Source organism: Gasterosteus aculeatus, chromosome 1 (genome assembly GCF_964276395.1).
Source record: "Gasterosteus aculeatus chromosome 1, fGasAcu3.hap1.1, whole genome shotgun sequence".
NCBI classification, from domain to species: Eukaryota; Metazoa; Chordata; class Actinopteri; order Perciformes; family Gasterosteidae; genus Gasterosteus; species Gasterosteus aculeatus.
Window position 1 is genome coordinate 25,608,968 of NC_135688.1, and position 24,764 is coordinate 25,633,731.

General features: G+C 45.5%; 2 protein-coding genes across 2 annotated transcripts in view; both read left to right on the forward strand.

The window, feature by feature from the left end:
- LOC120821055 (gamma-aminobutyric acid receptor subunit alpha-5) overlaps positions 1–24,764 on the forward strand; it is a 136,237-nt gene that overhangs the window by 32,470 nt on the left and 79,003 nt on the right. The window lies entirely within an intron of this gene.
- Positions 19,664–24,082, forward strand: spry2 (sprouty RTK signaling antagonist 2). The gene is made up of 2 exons (XM_040179461.2): positions 19,664–20,212; positions 22,057–24,082. Exon 2 carries the CDS (start codon positions 22,105–22,107, stop codon positions 23,137–23,139), a length of 1,035 nt encoding a protein of 344 aa, XP_040035395.2. The 5' UTR covers positions 19,664–20,212; positions 22,057–22,104; the 3' UTR covers positions 23,140–24,082.

A 24,764-nucleotide genomic window follows, 5' to 3' on the forward strand; every position in this document is an offset into this window, starting at 1 on the left:
AGGAGATTTTTCTTCAACTCCGATCCCTCTTTTCTATCTGGGCTTATACCTGGGCTTCAGAAATAAAGAGTGAGCGAGCGGGATGCAGACAAAGCACGGGATCAGATGGAGGTGAGGCGGGAGGGAGGGAGGGCCGCGAGCGGCTCAATTGGGGGAAGCTTATCGCCGTGACGCACATCTGGGCCGCCGTCCTCCACCTCTCCTCGTATTTCCGAGATGAAAGCGCTTTTAGGCCAACGGCTGTGCCGAGGTCAGCGGTCCGTTCCCACTCGACGCCGCTCGCTGTGCCGTCAGAACCCCCGCCTCTCAGTCTCGCTCCTCAGCTTTGCGAGCTGTTTTTCTCTTGCATCCACCCAAGCAGAAAATCCAATGCCTGTACACCAGATGTTATCATTTCATCGCTGTTTGGTTTTGGAAACGAAGGAGCCCTAGTTTAAAGAAATCACACTCAAACACATTTAATTTCGCTCTGATTTAGGCGGGCGTGTAGTCGACTGTAGTGTGTTTCACATCGCAGAGATTTTGCCTCACTGGTTGATTCACACGGTATTTTTTTACAACCATATTTTCATATATTAGTGAATACATTGTTGACAAGTTTACACTCCGTAATTAACACTTTGTATAAAAGTATGGTCCCTGGTCATGAGATATTTTCACTTCATGGTAAAATATGTGCTGTAAATATTGACAGAATTGGAAAGGTTTTTGATGCAATGGTGCATCATGAAATTCAGATGTAGTATTTTTGTAGTCCTTTGTTGCTCGTCCTAACCTGGCAGCCAGGCTTTAACGTGTAAGAACTGAGTTTCCTCTCAATAAAACGCAAGACACTGGCGTTACTCACCTAATATCTCCAGTATGGAGTACAAGAGGTATAGTTGCTGCCTCTTTGCTCTGTAAACTACTTGTTTGTGAGGATTATTTAGGGTGGTTAGGTGCAGGATCATTCTAGGATTCAGCTACTGTAACAGTCATGAGCATTAACGGGCGCAGAGTTGCTGCTGAAGACTGAACACATGCTGCCCACCCCCCCCCCCCCCCCCCCCCCCTCCCCCGGCTGCTAGTTACTGCAGCTCCCCATGATCAAAGACCACGATGTGGATGGAAGGATGGAGGGGAATGGACAGATGGAGAGAGATGGGCGTGAGCTTGAATTAAGAACACAATTAGATCATTTCTTTTTTGGGCCGGTGGATGCATGAGTGAATTTGTCGTCATTTGTAGCTGCTACTGAAGCAGCAATATGAAGAGAAATGATTAATATTCATACCAATGCTCTGGAAAAGTATAGTCACTGCAAAGCAAATGCATTGTGTGACCGCTCGTTTTCCTCTATCAGAAGAAAGCGTCCCACAGAGGAAGGGCAAGGGAGGTGGACTCTATTGTATGTAGTATCTTATTTTACAGCCTCCGAGGGCTGCTGTTTGATTCCACTAAATAAAAATCGACTTAGCGGCTGGGACAATAGAAGAGAAGGTGTCAAGAAATCTTGTACTGTGCCAGCCAGGGACTTGCCAATGAATGACCCCCATTGTACCCTCAAAAAGCAATTATGAGAGTTTGATGCACCTTGGTGACTAATTTCTCCACCATATATGCACTGAATGCCCCGAGGATAGGGGGCGTTGGCACAATGGTGCCTCTGTGCGAGGAGACGGAAAAAAGAGAGGGAGCTTGGGGACAAAGGCAGGAGAAACAAGGGGCCTGCACATTCTGAGCATTCATATTTTATATCAGCCTTCATTTGTCTCCCTCACCCTGTTTTTTTGCTCAAATGTAATTGACGTCCGGGACAGGAGGAGAAGGTGGAGGGGGTTGGCTGCACATGCATCCACGTCTCCTATGGCGCACAATCATTTCTCCATTTAAGTGAAATAAGAAATGAGACTCTCTAATGGCCCTCTTACCAAGCTGAACCATTGAAATTGCCTTCTGAATAACATGCACCTTATTTTCAAGGTTCTTCGTGATTGGCAAGGGAGGAAGATTTTACCTCTGCACTCCCATGGGCACAGGTTATTTAGCAAGGCAGGAGCATTAGCTGAGTAAATGCAGTATCCTGTCAATGAGGGTGCCAGTCTACTCCACATCATCACAGTAGGAGAAAGTCTACAAAGCATGGACTCCTTTTTTTGTTGTTATAAAATTGTTTTTTTAAAAGGCTCATAATGGGAAACATGTTGTTTGGGAGTGGTGGAACGTTTACTCTAAAATCCCAAACCCACATCCCAGAACTGTTTTCTCAATATTTGACCAAATGCATCTGCAAACTGTTTTTAACAAGATTGCATATTACCTTGAGGGAAAGTAATGTGTCTGTATTTGTGTCCATCTTGTTTGTTCTGCCTCCAAGCCATTGAAAAATATCAGTTATCTCAGGTCGAAAGCCAAAGCTAAATGCTAAACCAGCGGTTCCCAAACTCAAGAATGCCGCGGCCCACTTTGAAATCTGAAAATCTTTTGCGGCCCACCCAAACCTTTAATCACAACTCTGATCAAAACATAAACTAGGGATGATTAAATGACCTTAAGAATTTAACCGATTCAAAATGTATTAACCGACAATGTATGTTTTGTATACCGTTTTCTCTGGAGCTCATGTGCCGTGTTTTTCGCACAATAAGGCGCATAAGATACTGCAGTTTATCAGCGCAAATCACTGTCAAAATTCAAGAGCGCAAATCAGGTTGATGCGCGCGCGTAAATCAAATATCCGCCAGCAAAAGTTCGTCTCGCGTGAGTTATTTGCTTGCTTGCGAGACTATCTACATCTATCTACATCTGATTGGTTACAAACCCCGTCTTTGGAATGGCTGGAGTGATGCATTCACACAACTATAGAAGCCCATTTCCGCACTGAAGAAAGGGGATAGAAAGTCGAAATTATGAGACAAAACGTTGTCAAAACACAAACGACACCTTTTTGTAACCGTAGTGGACCGTAGATGACAACCAGCTACAACCATCATTTACCATCATTACCGGCACATTAAGACCAATGCGTCCAGCTCGCAGACCGGCTGGTGATTTGCCGCCATAGCAGTCAAACGTTTGGCGTCGGGCCGGTGGATGGGGAGGTGTGGGGAGGTGGAGATGGTGCTTTCAGGGTCCGATCGATGCTGCGAGGTGCGTCCGCTCCCGCCGCCCCCCTCGCCATCCACGCCTTAAATCTTCGGCTCCTTTTAGAATAACTTATTTTCCCCGTTAAGATGGTTCAGCTACTGTAAAGAAAAGGGCACCGTCTCTCGCTCTTTAATCTCAAGTGCTCAGCATCAACGACAGCTTTGTTTCTCCGACGCGCCCTGAAACAAGCTCCATATCTCACGCGCTTGAGCGCCCGCTCAGCATCTCGCCGTCGTAGACAGAGCTTTGGCATGTTTGGCAGAGCGCCTTGCGCGCTGTGTACAACCAGTATGGATCAACCGATTAACCATCTGTTCGTTTAAATTGTTTGTGCTTCATCAATTAATGTTTCACATAACTAATGTGCCGCATCATGAATTTTTTATATTCATTTCAAACTTTTCAAAATTGAAAATTAAAAACTTTTTATTTATTTATTGTAAATGACCTCTCGTGGCCCACCTGCAGTACCGCGGCCCACACTTTGGGAATCGCTGTGCTAAACCATTAGTTCAACAGAAATTATGGATGGAAACCAATTTGGTAATGTGGGTTATGCAGCAAAGGATAATTGAAATGCTTAAAACAGACATGAATCCAATGCATAATATTTGTTTTGAAACAACATTTGAGTAAAAATCCGACCCGCATTAGACGCCAACAAACCGTGTGGTTTCCCCACCCCCTTCTTAATCCTAATCTACCACCCGATCCAATACCTAAAATACATTTTCTCACTGATATTGTAATGAGCCCGATTCCCACCGAAAGGGTAGTTCACCTCCGGGCCACGCTGAAGGAGGAAGAACAAATGAGAGAATCTGTCATCGTCATGAAGCCCAGACCAGGTGTATAAATGAGTGGATCTCATTAGAGTCTTAAAATGTTAAGCCTTTGGCCTAATTGAAATCCTAATTATCACTAATAGCCCCAAAGAAGGGCCCCCCCGGTTGTGACAAGCAACCGCAAAAATATGTACACGGACTGAACATGTTAGGACCCGTAGAGGTAACTTGTTCCAGGCTGCAGGTTTAGTTCTGATCATCATTGAAAAAAAGCCTCCTTAATCATGACAACATAGCTCTGCCAGTCGTGTATTCGCGTTTTGGGAGAACTGGGCCACAGATTCTGCCTTCTCTGGGAATTAAATGGCTAAATAAATCTGGTCTGGCACCTGTCAATCATCTGAGGTAATCGCAAACCAGGTTTAAGGGGGTCACGACTTTCTCCGCTTGAATCTTAACACGCAATTTAAAAACGGCAGCGGCGTGAAACCTGGGTGGGAGGTGTGCGTGATGAACGAGAGAGAAATGACAGTGTTAAGACAGTTAGTTTTTATTTTTTTAGCTTTTAGAACCTGTCAAGGCGCCAGGATTTGAGATCGAGCAGGAAAAATAGTGAGTCAAATTGACTTTTTCTCCTCGTTGAAGCTCGCCGCAGTCAAATAGTGGGCACGGGCCGCTCTGGTGTCAGAGAGAGTGTAGCTACAGCCACAGAAGCACAATTGTCTCTTGTTCAGAAGGCTGCACCGATGCCTTTAAGGCAGCTTCAGTCTGCTTCTCTTATCTACGTGACCTTCATGAGCTTTGTTCATGTCCAATAACAACTTTCTCTTCTAGCGGTCTATCTACTACTTCAATTCAAATTGAAGATGCTGGAAGTTTCCAATATGCTTCATCAGCAGCTTTACTGGTTTTTTAGGTCAATGTATTTACTATTTTGCAGATGCATTTGAAATATTGTGAGTCACAGATGCATATTATTTGATTTGAGTTCATATTTTTGTCCTGTGTTTGAAATTGCACTATTTAATGTCTTGGATTCTCATTTTTCTTTTACTTTCATAAAATATTCATATTTAATGAGCATTGTTGAAGTAGTAATTCACTCTCCTTAGTCATGAATCACTCATTACTTTATTACATTTTATGTCCTTTAGCTCAGTGTTTTTCAACCAGTGTGCTGTCAGGTGTGCCGTGAAAAAAACATTTTTTACATACCGTCACTTCATTGGTGAAAAAAAAAGAGCCAACTTATGTGTTTGTGTGTGTGTCGTATTGCTGTTGGCGGTATGAAGGCTCAATACTCCCCTCTGCCTGTGGGTGGCGGTACGCAGCATAATTAACAGGAAGATTTGCTGAGGCAACAATTTAAAAAAGTGAGATTTAAGGCTGGCGCATGCTTCTGCGTTTGCGTCTGCGTCGACGCACTCGTTTCAATTCATGGTTCTGCGTGTGTTGCAGAGCAATTCACCGCCAGAACAACAGGTGGAGTGACGTGTTTTGTTGAAGACGACCTAGAGAGTCACATCTATTTATTTATTTGTTTGTTTATTTATCATAGACTTTATTGCCCCGTGCATCGCCACTGCTGCTTTTCATCGCGGACACATTTGTCCCGTATTTTCCTCCACAACCGGCGTTTGCGGCGGTCTCCCTCCGTGAATCCAACCCGCTTCTACAACCCGCCAATGACGGCTTGTATAAGCGGTCATATTTGCGCATTTCCTCCGACAAAAGTTCTTCAATCTGATCCGTTCTGTCGTAAACATTCTTCGTTTTAATAATGGTATCGGGCTATGAAAGCGGAAATGTGAGACTCCGTAAAGGATGTAGTTAGCGGACCAATCGCGGCCTTGTGCGCTGCGGGAGTCTTGCGTTGACGCACGTCTAGAAAAATGGCTCGACACACGCAAGGACGCAAGGAGGTGTGAATAGCGACGCAAGGGACAGAAGCATAAACTAGGCTTAAGAGATACCTGGGCATAAAGCCTGTGCCATCTTGACATTAGGATGATGTTAAGTTTAATAAAACACAACAAATAGAACACGCGTTTCCCTGATTTCTTAGAGTATATTATGCTCATGCTGGAACTATGTTTGGGATTGATTTTCATATCATTTCCGGTTGTTGGTGTGCGTGAGATTTTTTCTGTGTCTTAAGTGTGCCTTGACGCAAAAAAGGTTGAAAAACACTGCTCTAGCTGACGCTTTTATCCAAAGCGACATTCATTGAATTCAGCCTATTCCACACAGTGGGAGCAGTGTTCTGCCGTAAGGGCACCCGAGGAGCAGTTAGTAGGAGTAATTAGGGGTTAGGTGTCTTGCTCAGGGACACTTTACATGGGGCAGCCACCAACCTAGCGGTTCCCGCCGCACCCACTCTACACCACCGTCGGCCTCACATGCACCAAAGACATGAGCACATACTTCCTCAAAGAAAAAAACACTCGCTCCCTCTTTCCTCCTCACCCGAAGAAAACCACCTCCGATTCTGGAGGACGAGGCTGTTGTTGGTTTGCTGTCCTGCTTTAAAAACTTCTGTGGCTTCTGGGAAGGGCAATTTAACCGAGGAATCATGTTTGTTAGCGCAAACAGGGAAATGGGCTGTTTGGGAAAATGAATGCAGCTGATTAGACCGCAGAGAAAAATCAGAGGGGGGGCGGGAGGGTGGGTTGAGTGGGGACAATTGATGGCGGGGAGCAAAGTAGTAAGAGATAACCATATCATAACGGAGCAGGGGAGGGCACAGAAACGGAGAGGCACAAATATACGGCGAGAGAACTAATGCAGCATAAAAAGCCAATTTCCTAAACCTCTGAAGCCCCCCCCCCCCGGGTGGAAACAATTACTGTGGACGGGGGGGACAGTTATGATTAAAACAAGCAAACGCCTTGACAGTGGAGATAAAGTTTGGAGAGGACGGGCTGCCAGAGAGTGGTGTTTGCTGCAAAATGCGAGGGCTAATTCGCCGCCGCAGCGGGGGGGGGGGGCAGCGACTGAGAATGACGGGTCCGAGTCAGTCACGTCCACGCAGCAGATGGAGGCTGAACTTTACATGACTTGCGCTCCCCGCAGGCCATCGGCAGCTTCTCAAAGGAACAAAAATGGTGTTAATTGTATTTATTTGAAAGGCAGTGCGGAATATCTCAGGCAAAACCCAATTTACAAAATCAGATGAGTCTTCAAAGGAAATCACAGCAGATTTTTTTTGTGAGTGCCGAGATTCATCGCTTCATCGTCCGATTAGAAAAAACGCAGGACAGACTTCACGGAGTGGCTGAAGAACGGGAGGGAAATGGCCAACAATACATGCACAGCGGGGGGGCCACTGGCATCCGCTGAAAGCAGAGGATTGTCATTAAATAAATAATGTCTGGCTGCATTGCCCCGCTCATTAAAAAACACCGCTGTGAAATCGGTACGTTCTCTGAGGGAATCGTAAGCAGATGATTGCCACAAAACTGTGCCGGTGGTTTCAGATGTGGGCCGGTTCTATTTCCTCATGAATTAGTCACGCACTGCTTTAGTACAGCCAGTTCTGTGAGGACAGCTCCACCTACTCCACCCTCCTTCGATGACCTCAAACACAAGTTTATTTAGTTTTATTTAAAATACAGATTCTTCGGGTTTCCATGACAAATGGGGACTTCCTCCTTTTCTGTCTCCTCGACTCTCGATCTTCTGCCCTACGGAGTTTGGATCGAGGAGGCTGACCGGGAAGCCACATGAAATTAAACCCTGGTGTTGTCGGCTCTGCAAATTTGACAAATGAAAAGATGCCAGACACACGAATGGACTAATCTCAAACAAAGCAGATTAAAACAAACAAAAACATCAACTAAAGGTTTAAATAATTTTTAATTCTTCTTAATTTAATCGCCCAAACTATTTTCAAATAGACACTGGAATATAAATACAATTTTTGTCTTAATTCTATCATTTTTGTGTTTGACAATAGAGAAATATTGATATTGACGTTTAACAGGTGAACCCACCTTTTGAGCAGGAGTTTATATGAAAGTTTTTATTATTTATTTTTGGTTTCATTGAACAAAATACTAATAACTTTGTAAATACTTGAATCAACTTATCGGTAAAAATGATTGTTCGGCACTCTAAATTGCTTGTAGGTGTGTGAATGTGAGCGTGATTGGTTGTCTGTCTCCGTGTTGGCCCTGCGATTGGCTGGCGGCCAGTCCAGGTTGTACCCCGTCTCTCGCCCGAATTGGCTGGGATGGACTCCAAGCGGTTTGCAGACAGATGGATGGATGGATGGAAGGATTTTGGAATTTAAACACAATGTTTATTAATGCAAATGAATAATCATCATCATACGGCATCTTAGCAACGTGCACTGTTTTTTAATAAGATTTGATAGCATTTTTTAAAAGTCTGGTGAATTCCTTAATTTGTATTTATTCAAGAGCTTCCTCATATTGTTCACGTCCCAGTTCCCTCTCCCCATGATGAATGCCCTTATCAGCATCCAACAGGCTGGCTGTCCTTCAGTTGCACATGAAGCATGAAAGGGCCATATGCCAAGTGACACATTGGCTTTATACTTCTTGCACGATACAAGTCCTTTTGCTTCTGAGATTGGGTTTCAGCTTTGTTTGTTTCACTCTTACTGGGTCTCAAACGGGGACGAGAACCTGGCCCTTAAGCATCGAACCGATCAGCAAACATCTGTACAGTCATACTGCGTGTAGCGTGGGACATTAATCCAGAGGTGCAGAGTCGCCTAATGAAAACAATGCCGGGCGGATTTGTACTGCCACCCAACATAATATGTGCTCTCTCCTTCGTGTGCCCCTTTTCCCAATAACCGAAGAAAAATGTGTATCGCTGTTGAAATGGCTTTAATTTGAGCAAGCCAAACTACTGATCCATGTGAATCACAATTTTACCTATTAAAAAACAACATAAAAAGCATTACCGTGTTCCATATTTGTTAGTGATGCATCATAATGAAGTCTATGATCAAAAACTTGGCGCATGACCGTAAGCAGGGTGTCGATACCAGTTGCTATGATACACGTCCCTTTTCCCTTCAACCACTGTATCTCCCTGGTATCTCCCTGGTCTCCTGCTCTCTATAGATAGGTTACAGCCTGTGATTCACCCCCCCTCCTCCGATTCAGTGTTGGGGTTTGGAGCAGGATCCAGCGCTTTGCCTCTGAACTAATTACCGCCCAAATCAAAGGATTCTGTGGTAGCAGCACGCCGCTGCCACGGAAATCTACGCCCCGCATTCTTCACAGAACAGAACTTTTGTCCTCGCCACGTCATTTGAGCCCCACCTCCCCCACACCCAACACCCCCACCTTCCCCCTTTGACGGTGACAGGCAGCGAGACTTCACACGGCCGCTGCAAACTGGGTCAATACCAAACCGAGATGGGAGCGAGCGCGTCACTGCTCCAGCTTTTGCAGACGTAACAAAAGGGTTCTCCATCACATGAGGTTTGTTTTAATTGCAGCTAGTGCACACTCCTCAGCTCCGGGAGCAGGCCGTGGCGCCCTCTGCCGTCAGTCGAGCCGATGACACAGTAATCTGCATTTTGGGTGTTGTTATCGACAAACTATGCCTGAGCCATAAAGCAACGAGTGCGCCTGATTGATTTTATACGTTCAGAGACATGTACGGCCTCGTTTCCACAGCCACAGGTAGCTCATAAATGGATGTAGGAACACCCGTCATCTCCCATTTGCATATCTATAATCACATTAGACCTGCAGATGAAAAGAAATACGACTGCACCAGCGTTCTCCACCCAACCGCAGCGCACGGCGGTGTCCGTGAACGGCACAGTGACTATACATAAGAAATAACGCAAAGGCACTCTTCTGCTTATGAAGCCGTCCCAGCTTTTGAGTTGGTAAATCCTGTTTGCCGTCACTACGCATCCTGGTTCCATTTTACATTACATTATATTACATGTCATTTAGCTGACGCTTTTATCCAAAGCGACTTACATTACATTTTTAACCCATGGCATTTACATTTTTACCCAGGGAGCAATTAGGGGCTGGGTGTCTTGCTCAAGGACACTTCGACATGGAACATGGAGCAGCCGGGACCATTTACATTTGTTGCAACAGAAGGCAATCTCTGGGCTACATCTGCCACTGAAAGTTCTGCTTCTCTCTTCAGGGCCAGAACTTTGTGCTGAATCGAACATGCAGGCTCTAACACCTACAGCTGCTATGCCCAGAGCAACGGTGGAATCGGTCACTTCAGGTGGACCCGCACATCCCTTTGATTTACATTTTGAGATAAAATATGTAAAGAGAAAAACAATAGTCAACTAATCAGTGAAAAAACAAACGTCCCCGTAGTTTAATGAACTTGCCGAGCAAATCCGTAGCTTTAGTTGTGTAAGTAAGAGTTGGTGTTGTTGATGTTTACGGTTGTCTTTCTGGGCTCTTGATGCTCAACTATCCCGGGGTAAAAAAAACTCTTACTGCACAGAAGTTTTTAACTTTACGTGGTGCCTCGCTGAGTCACTGTGAGGATTGTTGCAGATTGGCATAATTGGCCCGAACTACTCTTTTCATTCGACCGACTTGAACTTGGTGGGACGCTAGAGATTAAGTTTTTCATCTTCATGAAAGGCCTGCGGCAAAGTTGAGCGTCAACAAAGGCCTCGAGTCCTTCCGGGGGGTCTGGCCTCCGCCACTCTGACTCGTGCCGTCCAGCTCCCTTATGAATGTTTTTTTTTCTGAAAACAATCATGTTTCTGAAATTTGAAATGTATTCCGGGTCACTTTGTCCACCTCAAATTGTCAGAAATTGGAACTCAGAAAGCCACACGTAGCACACAGAACGTGGCCCGGGTGTGACTGGCTGTCACAAAAAGGAGACTTCCTATGGTGTTATTTTCAATCATCAGTTATTTTGGCTGCCTCATTTTGCGACAAAACTCACTGATTGGAAAATGTTTCCCAGCGTTTTTGTTTTTTTGTATTATTCAGAGAAGAACATTTCAGTTTTTCACCAACTTTTTAACGGTTAATCTCTGGCTGCAAGTAACTCTGATTATTACCTCCCCCTCTCTGATGGCCTGCAGGGAAACCATAAAGCCTCATGTCAATGTTAGGCTTTCACAGAAAGTAATCCAGGTGATTTCTGTGACAATTTGGCAAAATGTCCAAATATAGGGTAATAATTTACTTCCATTATTCAGCATTTGTGAATACAGTATGTTATACATACGTTCATCTATAATAAAGTCAAGAATCTGGTGTTCAAGAAAATCATTAATTGATGTACAGTATTTGCTATTTGTATATTTTTTATATGTTTTGTGAGTTTCTTTATCTTTTTCTTTGTTGTTTTAGCATCTTTAAATGGCCAAAAGCCCTTTGAATAGCATTTCTGCCCTCAGGTAACTGGCCTGCACCATGGCAGCAAAATATTTTGTGTTAACATCACCCAAAACTCGTTTGGAACGCTGCTGACAAAAAAAAGATGCGTCCGTGGCATAAAAAACGGAATGAAATAAAAATAATTGACTACGCCGCCTCAAAACGCTATTTTTGGACAACACTGTGGCTCAAAGTGTCAACAAAGTTCTGACACCGACGCTGTCCTTTATCTGTAAACATCTGTCAACATCGCGGGAACAAACACAGCCTCCAGTTTGTGCCAAATGTTTTTCTCTTCCATTTAAAACTCGACGGAGCTGCCCAAGTTCTTTTCATATCCCTCCCGGCTGTTTTTTGCTCTGCATTTAAAGGGTTAAAGCCGCTACACATCTAATCAAAAGAAACGTGTACATGACACAATAACAGCTCAGTGTGTTCCTGTTCTTGTTAATCCATAGCCGAGGGCGGGGGGGGGGGGCATTTCTCTCCGGACTCCACAGCCAAGCCTCCTTTTAACGCCACTGGTGGGGGGGCCTCCGCTCTCGAGTCTGCTCACGTCGGGCCCAACGGCAGATTGCCCGGCCTGCCCCCGGCGCCGCACCGCCATGGGTCGGCTTCCTGAAAAACCTTTTGGGTCTTTTTTTTTTTTTTTTCTTTGCCGCTCAGACGGCCCCGCTATACACCCCTTTGTGCCGCATAGAAAGAGAGCGGGGGGGGGGATTGAAAAGCGGCGAGGGAGAGGAGGGAAGAGAGCGACACTTTGCCGGAGAAAGAAGCCAACTGGTGCTCGCATAATTCTCATTGATGGACGTATAGTCTGAGCCAAAGAGCTTTTCTTTGAGGAAGGGGGGCGGGATTCATAGCGCCGGGCGTATTGGCCGAAAATCACAGCTTGACCCAGAACTAATAGATTTCTGAGACAGAGAATAGATATGATCTGGTGGCACATTAGGCTAAAAATCAACTTGTTTTTTTTGCATCCTCTGAATAAGCTCTCGTTCTGTGACCTAAAAATCCTATTTCATTGCCGCCCAGCTTTGGCAAACAACTATTTGGACTCAATGAAGACACAGCACCCACGAGCGAACGGCCCGGTATTTAGGTCTGGAATCGCGAGCGCTTGGCCTTTGCTTTGCTTTGCATGCACTTGCATGTTTAAAAGCAAACGTTGATATTTAAACAAAGGTTATTACCTCAGGCCTAAACAAAGTGCATCTTCATCCTAATTTCCTATTTGTATGCAAATAATGCCCATTTTAAAAGCCTTTTTTAAAATTTGCTGCTAAATGTTTCTACGTTTTGCTCAATAATAATTGCCCAAAAATAATTACCTCATCTAAATCATAGCACATGGCGACATTATAGATAATTTGCCCGAGTGAATTGGCATCATAATCGGGTTGGGGACTTGGATGAAGGACTCTCTCTCTCAAATGTACACTTTGAGTTTTGAATTTGGCCGTCGATTTAAGTCCATTTGGAATATGAGCGGCGGTAATGAAACTGAGTGTGAGTGTGGCTCGGCAATGAGGCAGCGACTATTAACACCCCCCCACACCCTCTTACTGTCTCAAAGTGATATCTCGCTTGGTCTGATCATGATGTTTTTTCCAGTCTTATTTTTCCCTTATAATCCGTACACTGGAGGTCATGGGCGGTTGCTAGAAAACCATCCAGCTGAGCAGAGATATGTCCACACGTGAGAAGTAACACATGTCTTTTGTTGCCGCAGAACCGTGTCTGTCAGAGTCAGCCTCAAAGTCACACGTCACTACTGTGAAGTGCTAAGCTAACTTAGTTTGCTACTTCATCTTCATCAGGTTGCCTCCATTACATGGTTTTATAAGACATGTTTGTCTTGGAGAAATGATTTCATGGCGATCGAGCCCATAGTTCCCTCTAGACTTAACAATGACAGTGGCTTTGATTCAAACAATGAATAATACTTCGCCCCTCTTCCTGAGCAGATGTAAGGAGTGCTTGATTTAATAACCACTCAGCAAAGGAAATCACATCATTAAAGCTTTACGGTCACAGCAGTGAGACGACCCTTTGAGTGTGTACATGGGCCATTAGGGGACTTCTACTTGTGGTCACAATAACTAACTAAATGACTTGCATACACTGCATGCCTTCTATTTGCATTCAAATCTTCCAGAATCAATGTGTCACATAATGCATCATGGATTATTACACATTTTATCGAACGGCCAAGAAGCACAAAGAAGCCCCAGAATAATGCCTGGGATGGAGGAAACCAGAGAGAACCTCCTCTGCAGACGCAGCGAGCCGCTGGAGGACCGGCTCGGTGATACTTTGTCTGAGGTCGAGTAAACAAACATTTATTTGAAGAGCATAATTCGCAGCCCATGCGTTCTACAAACATGCACACTCAGACTACAAATGGCGGCAGGAGGATACAGTCAGGCGAGCAGCACCTGCAGGAGTATTCTGATTCGCCGTCCGTTTGTCTTCATTTCCCCCAGACATTTCTTTACCCCCCTAGCGTTGATCCGAACGGCTCAGCGCCGCCGCCAAAGTGTCCGTGGAGGGAGAATATCTATTACCCCCCCCTACTTGTTTTCCTTTCCTGGCAGAGGAATAACCACTCAGCGATTCAGGGCTTTCACCTCTACTCTGATAAAGGTTATCTTGGCAATTTAGTGCCGGCGATATCGCATTATGGAGAGAGTTATGAGGCGGAAATCAAATTTGGCTCCCGGTGACTCCGAGGAGAAGGTGGATGAGAGGTGTATGGGACTGCACAATAATGATTATGGTAGAAATGGCTGTGCGCTTGCCTATGCCAAGATGTGTGAGAGTGCACACGTGTTTGGCCCTTTGCATGTCTTGCTACGCTATACAGTCTCCCAGGAATATCAAAGCTGCAATTTCACTATAGTGGAAGGGGCTTTTTACAAAATTGCTCCATCCAACTGCAGGGTCATAGCACACATGAGCCCAATGGGCAGCTTCAGCCAAGCCGCTTTGTGTACATTTTGGAGTTGCTCAATGCCAAGTGCTGTGGGAGCCAGAGAGCCACATCAGATGACATGACATCTCCTCCCTTCTCTGTGTAGGAGATCAGGAAATTAGAGGAACCCGTTACTAACGGAGCGGCCCACAAAGTGCAGCAGAACATCGCACCTCCTGTATTCATCAGATGCATTATCACTTTATTATATTCATAGCTTACACGGGCTCCCCCGGCTCATTCTGCCAAAAGGTTGCCATGACAATGAAATTTCACTTTTTTTCCCTCCATTTTATTCAACTCTACTCCATCATCATTTGCAATTATGAAAAGGATCACCGTTGTAACAGTTTGCCCAGGAATAGAATGTCAGCTGCAGCTGTATCTTTCATAAAATTGTCCTCTCGTGCACCTCTGAGGGAGTCACGGGGACTTTGGTGTCCCGCAGCAAATTGGTTACGCGATGATGGTGTTCTTACAGTTGGGGATGGAAATATATTTTTAGCATTAATTTAGCAACACTTTTTTTTTCAATTAGAGTGAACCAGCACAGGTCGAAAGCACTGAGAGGAAATCCTGTAACAGAGAAATAGGACAAAAGTGGTTCCACTATCTCGACCACATTCAGGTCACGCACAGGGTGGTCGGAGTCGAAGCAGCAGAGCGATCAGGACCGGATGCTACATGTCCCATAATCATATGATCACATAGTCATGGTCCCTAACAGTCAAGCGTTTATTCACACACTGTCTATTTGAGAAAGCGGATATACCAGCAATAAATAAAAGTGCCCATACTCGCTGACATCATGCTGGCACGCACAGGCACCCCCTCCCTTCTAACACTAATCTGGGACATTTATCAGAGCGTGAAATCCCCTTTTTAATTTGGAATACATATTTATGTACTAAAGCTTTTCCTACAGAATTATATTGTAAAGAAAACATCAAAGAAACATTGGAGAAATCTCTTTCCTATGGGGAGGGGGGGGGCAGTAAAATTTACTTTAGCCAACTCTTTAGTCCACAGCTGCTAATGAGCTCCTGAGGAGCCTCCGTCCACTTGAGTGTTGAGTTTACAAGAAGTTCTAGCTGCGCAGAGACGCTTCAAACAGGAAGAGAGGTTTTATCGGGCCGTGCTGTTGTTTTTGTTGTTTTGGGAGAGCTGGCATCTTTTAGCTTGGTCTCCACGTTCATGTTGTGTTACATTAATCCCCAAAACCCCAGTGGGTAGAAACATAGACTTTATTTGTTTGTTTGGCTGGGCTGATGCATAGGGCAAGTTTTTTTAAATATAGTTTTCAAATTTTGGAAGTTCAACGTCTGTTATATCAGACTTAAAGAGGATGGTTTTCACTGCAGAGGCTGATACCTGCATTTTATTACGGGTTCCACAATAGATATTGCTACTGGATTATGTAACACTGCAATGTTTGAAATGTATCAATAGTGAAGCCTCAGCCAATCACTGACGTACCCCAGACTGGTAATTTACCTTTGCATGTACGATGTTTTATCCACAAAAAAGAACAGTGACATTATGTAAAAAGGGCTATATTCTAAAAATGAACCAATATTTGCCAGTGATGATGAGGAGTGATGTGAAAGTAGGAAATAACGTTGATATGTACAGTACTGCCACCAGAGAGTGAGCTTCCCACTCAGAGATCCTTCGCTTTTGTCTGCAAATAAATTGAGAACTTGACTTTAAATTCAAGCGGAGAATCCAAAGGAAATGGAACAATGGTGTTGGTGTGTCTTTCCTCCCAACCCGTTATTTCCAAACTGTCACTAACCATGGAGAATATTTGGCAATAGTCTTTTAATACAGTTAATAGAGGTATTATTACAAAGAGTGTTTCGTTAAAACTCAATATTGAGACAACATTCAAATGCACTGAAGCCAAATAAAATCCTTTGCCCGTATTGAAAAAATGACTGAAAGCGGTCAACCGCCCTTGAATTAAGTCTCTTGTCCCGACGGACACTTGTGTGCCTACAGCCGGGGGTTCTCACCAGGCCAGACAAAAGCCCGCTCAGTACCCGCGTCACGACTCGCAGCCCCGACAGCCAGCATTCTGCGATTCCCCTCGTTCTCCTCTCCCACTCTGCCATCGACTCGAGCGAGCTGCGAGCGTCCGCCGAGGCGCCTCGGCGTGGCCTTTGTGTGCCGCGTGCATTCTGTGCATCGCAGTGAAAGGGAAGAGAGTGGGTAGTCAAAGCCGTGGACGTCTCAGGGCCGCTCCATTCATGTTAGTCTAATTCACAAGAGCCGCATATCGCGTCAGTGGAGAGGCATGTGTGTGCATGCAGAAGTGGGAGGTTTCTTGATTATGTCCTCAAGGTTACGAGAGGTGTTCATTCGAGCTTTTATTAGCACAAGTCCTGAGATGAGAGAGAGAGACGTTTCTGCAGATTTTAGTTTTGACGGGTGAAGTGATAATAAAATCCAAGAGATGTTATTTAGCTCATGGCCCGAGAGTCTGCTACAATATGACACGCTCTTGATTTGGTTTTGTGTCTGTGGGCAATATTCTTCCAAAAATCAATCAGTCAGCTCTTTCTTCAAACTCTAGCTCAACCAGCCAACCAGCAGCCAGAAGAATTTTTCTGTCCCCGTCAAACCAGAAAACCTTACATATTGAAACCACTGCTCCCCTATCCTCTTCTTAACCTGAGGACTAGTAGGATTTTTCAAGTACTTCAAGTTACAGACTATGTTTTTTTTTTTTTTGGGGGGGGGGGGGGGGGGGGGGTTACACTCCAGGGAGCATCCTATAATCTTCAGCTCTTCCTGCATTGAACGTGACAGAATAACTTTTCCAAAAAAGTCAGCAAGTAGCAAAGCAGCTGAACAGAAATACCTTTTCCATGCTTGTCTGCATAGATGTTGCTATCTGAACCTACCCAGTCCTTTTTTGTGTTCTGCCTGGATAAAAAAAACTTGTGATTGAACAAGCCAATCAGATTTGGGTCCCCGCTTCCTTTTGTCACATGGTGCGTGTTAGAAGATACCACCTTGAGAGCTTCCTTCTTTATCTAAAGCCGATTTGGGTGGACACGGAAAATAATGTAAACACGTCCTGGTAGAAAGCCCAAATACAAGCATAAGCCTGATCATGAACATTGTTATTTTAAAAACAGAAATATTAAAAAGCCTGCCGTCGACTACGCCCACAACGAACAGTTTGAAGTGTTTGCTTGACAGAGTTTATCTTTTGCAGCAGCAGGGGGGGGGTTAGATTTCATTTCAATTTTCTAATCCCTTATCTTTTTTTCCTCTTTTTTGATGGTCATGGCATTCTGCAGGGTTCCCTGTTCAGGTGCTCTGAAAGAGAAAAAGAAAATGGCATTTCTTGTGGTGTGGAACCAAAAATAAAACCTTGGAATTGCTGTAAAGCATCCGCCATTAACCACAAAATGTTGAAACCCTGGCAGGGCGCTGCAGCAAATGGACATTCATCGCGGTTGATTCAGCAGCCTCAGAGATGGTGAGGCGAGTCGACGTGACGGATGAACGCGGGAATGCGAGCTAAATTCAATTAAGTGGCCTTTTATTGTCAAGCTGATACAACAAATCATCTGCGGGACAAGATAGGTGTAATAACGTAATTCTCCCTCACAGAGCGGTTCATTTGACGGGGCGCCACAAATGCGTTCGTCTTCCCTTTTCTTTAAAAGACACATTCCAGCGTTTATGTAGTGGAGACAAACCAACCTGCTTTGGCATAATCAGCGAGATGTGAGTGTGAAACACGATAAAAATGAACCATCAATCTACATCTTCACCCCCCACTCGTCGTCGTGCACGGCCTCCTACCGAACCATGATGTGAATGAAACATGTTTTGTTCATAGAAGCCCACGAGGGGCAAGGAGGAGCTGAAACAAAGACGATGCCACAAATATCATGATATCACAGTGACATCCACCTTTTCATCTACTTTAGTAGTACTACCGGCTTTAAAGGTGAACCCACGCTTGCCTGTGAGACGGGCACAGCAAAGAATAATTGCATTGTTTCAAGAAGGACGGAAGGCTCGAAAGCTTCCTGACCAGGATCCAGTGGGATTTGCAAAGTCATGCTGTGGGTTCATTAAAGATACTCACCACTTCATAATTGCTCCGTCCGGAGTGATCAGACACTATGGCTGAAACAGTTGAAAGGTTGGAGAGAGATGTGTGAGCTCTCATTGTTTTCACTGAAGGTCTTTTGTCCCTGTCAGACTGACTGAACAGACCATAATTGGTCTTTGTATTCTCTCTTTGAAAAGGTCTCTATTTCATAGTTGTACTTAATAGCTGGGTAACTCGGACGCTGACTTTAAAATGTGTGTGCCTGTGTGTGTCTCTCTGTATAGGTGTGCATAACTTGACTTTTCCACAGAGCACAATGGCAGAATACACTGACCTTTCCTGCATTTAATTGAATCGCAAACTCACTACATCCTTATCTCATCTCTTCTATGTTTGTCCCTGTTCTGACTCCACATGTTGAGGTCTACATGCACATACATGTACCTCATTGCTTCTTAACAGCATAGACGGTCTGTGGAAAAGACACTCAGACCGTCAGTCATTATGAAATATTGTTGCAAAACGTTCCACGTGATTGTAAGGGACCTCTAAACAGATGTGATGCTTTATTTTGAGCCGGTCCTGAAGTGAAGCCTTTATTAATTTCAGTGTGCAGTACCGGAGGAAGTCCACAAGGGGACACTGCTACACTATTACTGACAACAGCTTAGAGAAACTCAAATGTAATAGCTTGCTTATAGTAGTTCAGTCCAGTGTATCAGCCATGGATCACTTTGACCTTGGATCCATAGCAGATTGGTAAAGAAGCTTGAATAGTTAGAAGTGTTGAGGTTCACTATGATTAACCTCCTGTCCTGTAAGTCAAAGGCCAGTCCGTATGCACACGGGGTAGTACTCAGGGCCCATTAAAGGCATTACTTGTTTATTATCTATCTTAAATAAAACTAAACTGTGATTATAGTAGTGCATACTAAGAAAATACTTTTTCTGTAACAATGTACTTTGTACTTATACTTTACCTTTCTGAGGGGAATTTGGGGATATGATGCACTGCAGTACAGAAATATCAAGTATCAAAAATTACACTATTAGGCAATATTCCCCCTTTAAAAAACTTCTACCACATACCATATATTTTAATTATTATTGTTTTTTTTTTTTGCTGCAGATCAACATTAATCCTCGTGTATGCAGTATTTTAATGGAGGAACACAATAAAGTACTTACAAGTACATTTAAGTATTCATCTATTATTCTGCATCATACACATGGTCGTCCCCTCTGACAGGGAACTATCACATGTATGTTGCGTGTTGTTTATCAGTAAAGTAAAAGCACCGCAACCTTTGATGAAACTACAAACACTTGAATTAGACGTGGAGGTTGTCGTGTTTTTCCCACAGTGCCGCAGCCGTTGAGCAGCGCCGCTGGGCTCCCGCAGCATAATTGATCGCACTGGGTGTGAATGGCCGCTCCCCGGCAGCCAATGGCTGAGCACCGGATGCGAGATATCCGCTGCAAACAACAAGCGCTCTGTTCCCCCTTCAGCTTGACGCCATTTACAGCCCAAATCCCGACCTCCTCTCCGGAAAGAGCCCAAAAAACCCAACACACACATTCATGCACGAGTAACAAAAAGTACTCGCGGGACCCGCACGGAGACTCGCGGATAAACCCCGAGAGGCGCTTCACTTCTGCAGCAGAGCGCTAGTTTCAACTCTTTTACCGCCTCGTGTTCCTGCGGGATTTACCCCCCTCCCCTTCCCCGTACCCTCTTTTTTTTAACGGGAACGCGTCCCGGTGTGGAAACTCGTCTCGATGGATCTTTACCGACGGCTCCCCGCACCGAGCAGCTCGCGCGTGGAATAAACTCGTCCCGCGAGTTGGATTTATTTCACCGAAACGGGAGCAAAGTGTGGCGAGCACGGTAAGTTCTCTCCTTTCGTACTACGCAGACGTGCTAAAGAGAACAGAGTTTTTACCGTAGTTTTCAGCACTTGTAGCCTCAGTTAGATTGAGCGCTGCTGCAGTGAGATACGGCGTCACTAAGCTCGTTTTAGCGGAGAGGAACCTACACTCTTGGTTCCCGTGGATCTCAGACGTGTAATGTCTTATTGTAATGTAATGCAAACATCTTGTAACTGTACCGCTCACAGACTGAGGCTTATCAGATGGGCACCAGAAACTAGGTGGCTCACTGGGTTTCTAACTTTTAACACGACGTCCTTTTTAAAAGCGCAACATTTCCTATTCCTAACATGTCATTTACATTTAGAAGAGCAGATGCCACCAGTTCGCTCCAGTTACCCCCCCCAGCCACAAGGCTGGCTCACAGGCCCCTGTAAGTGGATGAGGGGGCCCCACGTCCCACCCACTTACAAGGTTAAAATTTGAGTGTGCTTGCAAGCCCCTTCATTTGGAGCAAACGGCTCATAAATCCTAGAGAACCCTCGTGTGTGCTCACAGAGCTTCACTCCCACCCGCCACCCTTGAACGCATCACTCACACTTTACATGGATCCCCCGGCCCCCCACCCCCATCAAGTTGCCCCCAAACTTTTATCTTTTCTATTCTTGTCACTCATCATCTTGAGAAGAGTGTCACAATGTGAAATGCGTTGGAACAGGGAAGGTTGTCGCGGGCCATTTGTCATGCAACAAACAAAAGCCCTTCCTGCATTATCGTTGAAAGAGTGGGGGGGGGGGGGGGGGGGGTACGTGAGCCTAATATGCCATTTGAAAGCTAATTACCCCAAGGAAGGAGAATTAAGGTCACCACTGTCAGTTTCTTTGCTTTGGTGTGATAGGTTTGTGAAGACACCACAATGCATTTGCATATGTTAGTATATGGCCCTGTCACTCTGCGTTTGTCCAACACGTCCGCTCTCCATACAATGAAGGGGGGAGATAACTGGGTCACGCCTGGGAGCGCCAAAAGACTAACTCAAACGTTTTGGATCAACTTTCAGTTGGTTCTTTTGATGAAGTAATCAACTAATCATTGCAGCTCTTATCAGCTTAGATGCTTAATTAAGTGTATTGCCTATTATAATCAGAAAGTGCAAATAAAAGGCCGTCACAATGTCCTAAAGCCCAACAGGACATATTTCATTGACCGACAGCCAAACCTACACATATTCATTTTCGAATTTGTTTTAGTGTATCACCTGAATTTTGGTAGTTATTCAGTGGTTTTAACTGTTACGGTATATTTACTCTTATTTAGAAAGCATTTTAAAGGCATCTTAGGCCTCTGTAGCAGACAGTGGAGCCGGACAGGAAGTGAGCTGCCGTAGTTCTCAGTCCACTGATGCTGTTGCTCTGAAGGACCATCATCTGTCAATTCTCTCCCTCACTTCCCCAGCTCATTTATTTCTCACTGTTGGGTTACTCGCTGTTGTGTCTCAGGTGTGGCGAAACAGGAAGTTTGTGCAACACACAAGCAGAGAAGGGTCTAAATTCAGTAAAAAAAAATATCTGTCAGTTACCGTGACGCCTCGATCTGCAACTCGAATCGACTTTTAGTGAACAAATGTTTTGATAAATCTACCCGTTCTTTGTTTTGTTTCCTACATTAGCCACAGAGTTAACCATAAGTCCGTAGCCCGCTCAAACATGGTGTGTAACCGTTCCCCGTCTGTCACAGCGATACCGACATGTGTGTTCAGCCTGATTTCCATAGCGGTGCTTGTGCACATACGGGTTATGATTTGCATGGCAGGATTTGCATGGTTTGCCACGGACGGATATAAACTGTCAGTCTCTGTTCCAGGACTTCAGATGTGTCCCATGCCAGCCAGAGTGACCCTTCAGTCCCGAGATGGATTCCACGAGTCACAACGACAGCGACGGGGGAGGAGGGCGCTGCGGGCGGTTGCCGCCATTGGCTGGCTCGCCGGTTATGCCGCATGACGAAGGGGGACCGCAACCACGGCCCGCGCTCAACCTGGAGGCTTCGCCAGATCCGGGGTCGACCAACAGGCGGCCGTCCCACGCTGCAGCAGTGCTGTCCCTTGATCAGATCCGCATCAGTGGCAGCAGTAATGAGTACACAGAAGGGCCCACAGTTTCCCAGAGGTCTCCGGCCGCTGCGCATCGGCAACAGAAGAGCGACTTGGTGTCGTTGCCGGGTCCAAGGACCAGTGGGCCACAGAATGCTCCGGAAGAGGAGCCCAATAATCTCTGTGACCGGAATTTGTTCCCTCAATATGGGAACTCCAGTGCTTCCGTCTCGTCCTGGGAGGAATCGCAGAGCAGCATTAGGAGCAGCGCGGGCATCCCGTCCTCCGGCCAGCGGCTCGCCGGCAGCCCGGCGGGGAGCAACCGGGCAATCAGAACCCAGCCGCCGCGCGCCGAGCTCAACTCCAGCGAAGAGCTGAAGCCCCTGAACCGCGAGTCCAGGGCCGTGGTGGCCGTGCCGGGCAGCCAGGCCCAGGGCAACAAGTGCCAGGGCAACAAGTGCGAGGACTGCGGCCGCTGCCGCTGCCCCGAGTGCGGCCGCCCGCGGGTGCTCCCCTCCTGCTGGACGTGCGGCCGGCGGTGCGTGTGCTCGGTGCAAAGCGCAGTGGAGTACGGGACGTGCGTCTGCTGCGTCAAGGGGCTCTTCTACCACTGCTCCAGCGATGACGAGGACACGTGCGCCGACAAGCCCTTCTCGTGCACGCAGTCGCACTGCTGCGTCCGCTGGACCACCGTGTCGCTCCTCTCCCTGCTCTTCCCCTGTCTCCTGTGCTACCTCCCGGCCAAAGGATGCGTCCTCGTGTGCCAGAGCTGCTACGATCGAGTCGCCCGACCAGGCTGTCGGTGCGGGAGCGCAAACCCGAAACGCCGCGAGGACGGCGGCAAGCTGACGTAGGCGAGGCGGCGCCGTCGTGTACCGGTGCGCCGGAGAGACTTTGCGTTGACTGAACTGACGAGATGGCCCCGTAGTTGTTTAGTTTACGGGTTTGATTGGAGAGCTATTGATGCTTGTGTTTTCCATGCAGATCTGACCTGACTCACACACTTGGGACATGGTCGCGGTTTTGCCTTCAACGAGTGATGATAAAAGGAGTCGCTCAACCTAGCGTTCTAAGTTTCAGTTGACAGGTAAACCAAAATAAGCGCTTCTCGTGATAAAGGGTTAAAGACGCAGTCAACACTGGTTTGTCCGAATAAAATAACTTCTTCACTCAAGTGCCCAGATATAGTCTTGTTGCTATGAGAGTCCAAATGGATAGCCTTTTTTTTAACGTTTAATACAACTTATATGCTAAAAGCAGACTCCCATTACTAACTGTATGTAAAGTAGTAAATGCAAAGGGTATGTACATTAGACGATGAGTTTGACAGATGTTTTATTTTTGTACATATAATACTTCAACTGTGAAAGGTTTTCTGCCATACGAGAGGCACTTTGATGAATCTGCATTTATATGAATCAGTCGACTTCATTCTCACCATGTCTGTACATTCACTGGAATGTATATCAATCATTTAATTTACATCATTTACAAAAATCGTATCCCTTCTACTTGTAAATTGTACAGTGACCATATATGAAAATTTTATTTTCTAATTCCAACATTGCTTAGTGTAAAGTTAAAAAATATATATATTTATTTGAAGGTTTATTATTTTATAATGAAAAATATTTATTTTGAAAAAGCATTGTTCATGTGTCACCTCTCATGGGGCTGCCCTGTAGTCGCTCCGGATTTTGAGGTGACCTGTAGGAGTGTCAAAGCTGGATGAATAGTTCACTATGAATTAGAAAACAAATATATTAACGTTTGAAATTAAACAACCTTGAAGTCTGACGGAGTATTTCTTCCTGTTCTTTCTTGTGTTCTCTGTCAAGCGTCTTGAAGTGACATTCAGACGATGGGGATAATGATAGATATGACGGGCGTATCCATAATGTATGTCTTACCCCCCCTCCCTCCCCATCTGAACGTGTGTCGGTGCCAGTTGTGTCTCAACACCTTTCCAGGTGCTTTAAGCCAGACGTAAGCACAGTTTTGGATATTTTTAATTGAGCCTCTGCACGCTCATCTGGCGTAGAGCTATCATCAAGCCCGCTCCGCGTTGTTTCCAGGGATCAAACAAGGACGCGTCGCTCTTTATCCTCAACAAAAAACATCTGGCCCCAGAATGTGCTCATGTCCCCCTTCCGTTCCAGGAAGTCCCTCGTGTAGATTATGACAATTAGCTTTATCGCTTCTTTTCTTCTCGTCCTTATAAGTCCACCTATGCGTATAAGTGAGCCTGCTATTACACTCTGGCCTCCGGCTTCAAGTTCACCGCATTCTCGCTCCTCTGTATCCTACCGATACCGCCCCCACCCCCCTCTTTTCAAATCAAAGGTTTGTTGAGAAATTCCTGGGTCTTGAATGTCCTTGCAGGCGAAACATAAGCCTGAAACATAAGCCCCTGACACTTGTTGACAGCATACGGACGTGTTTGCAGCACGGTATGCATTCAGAGCTGTGATTGACGCGC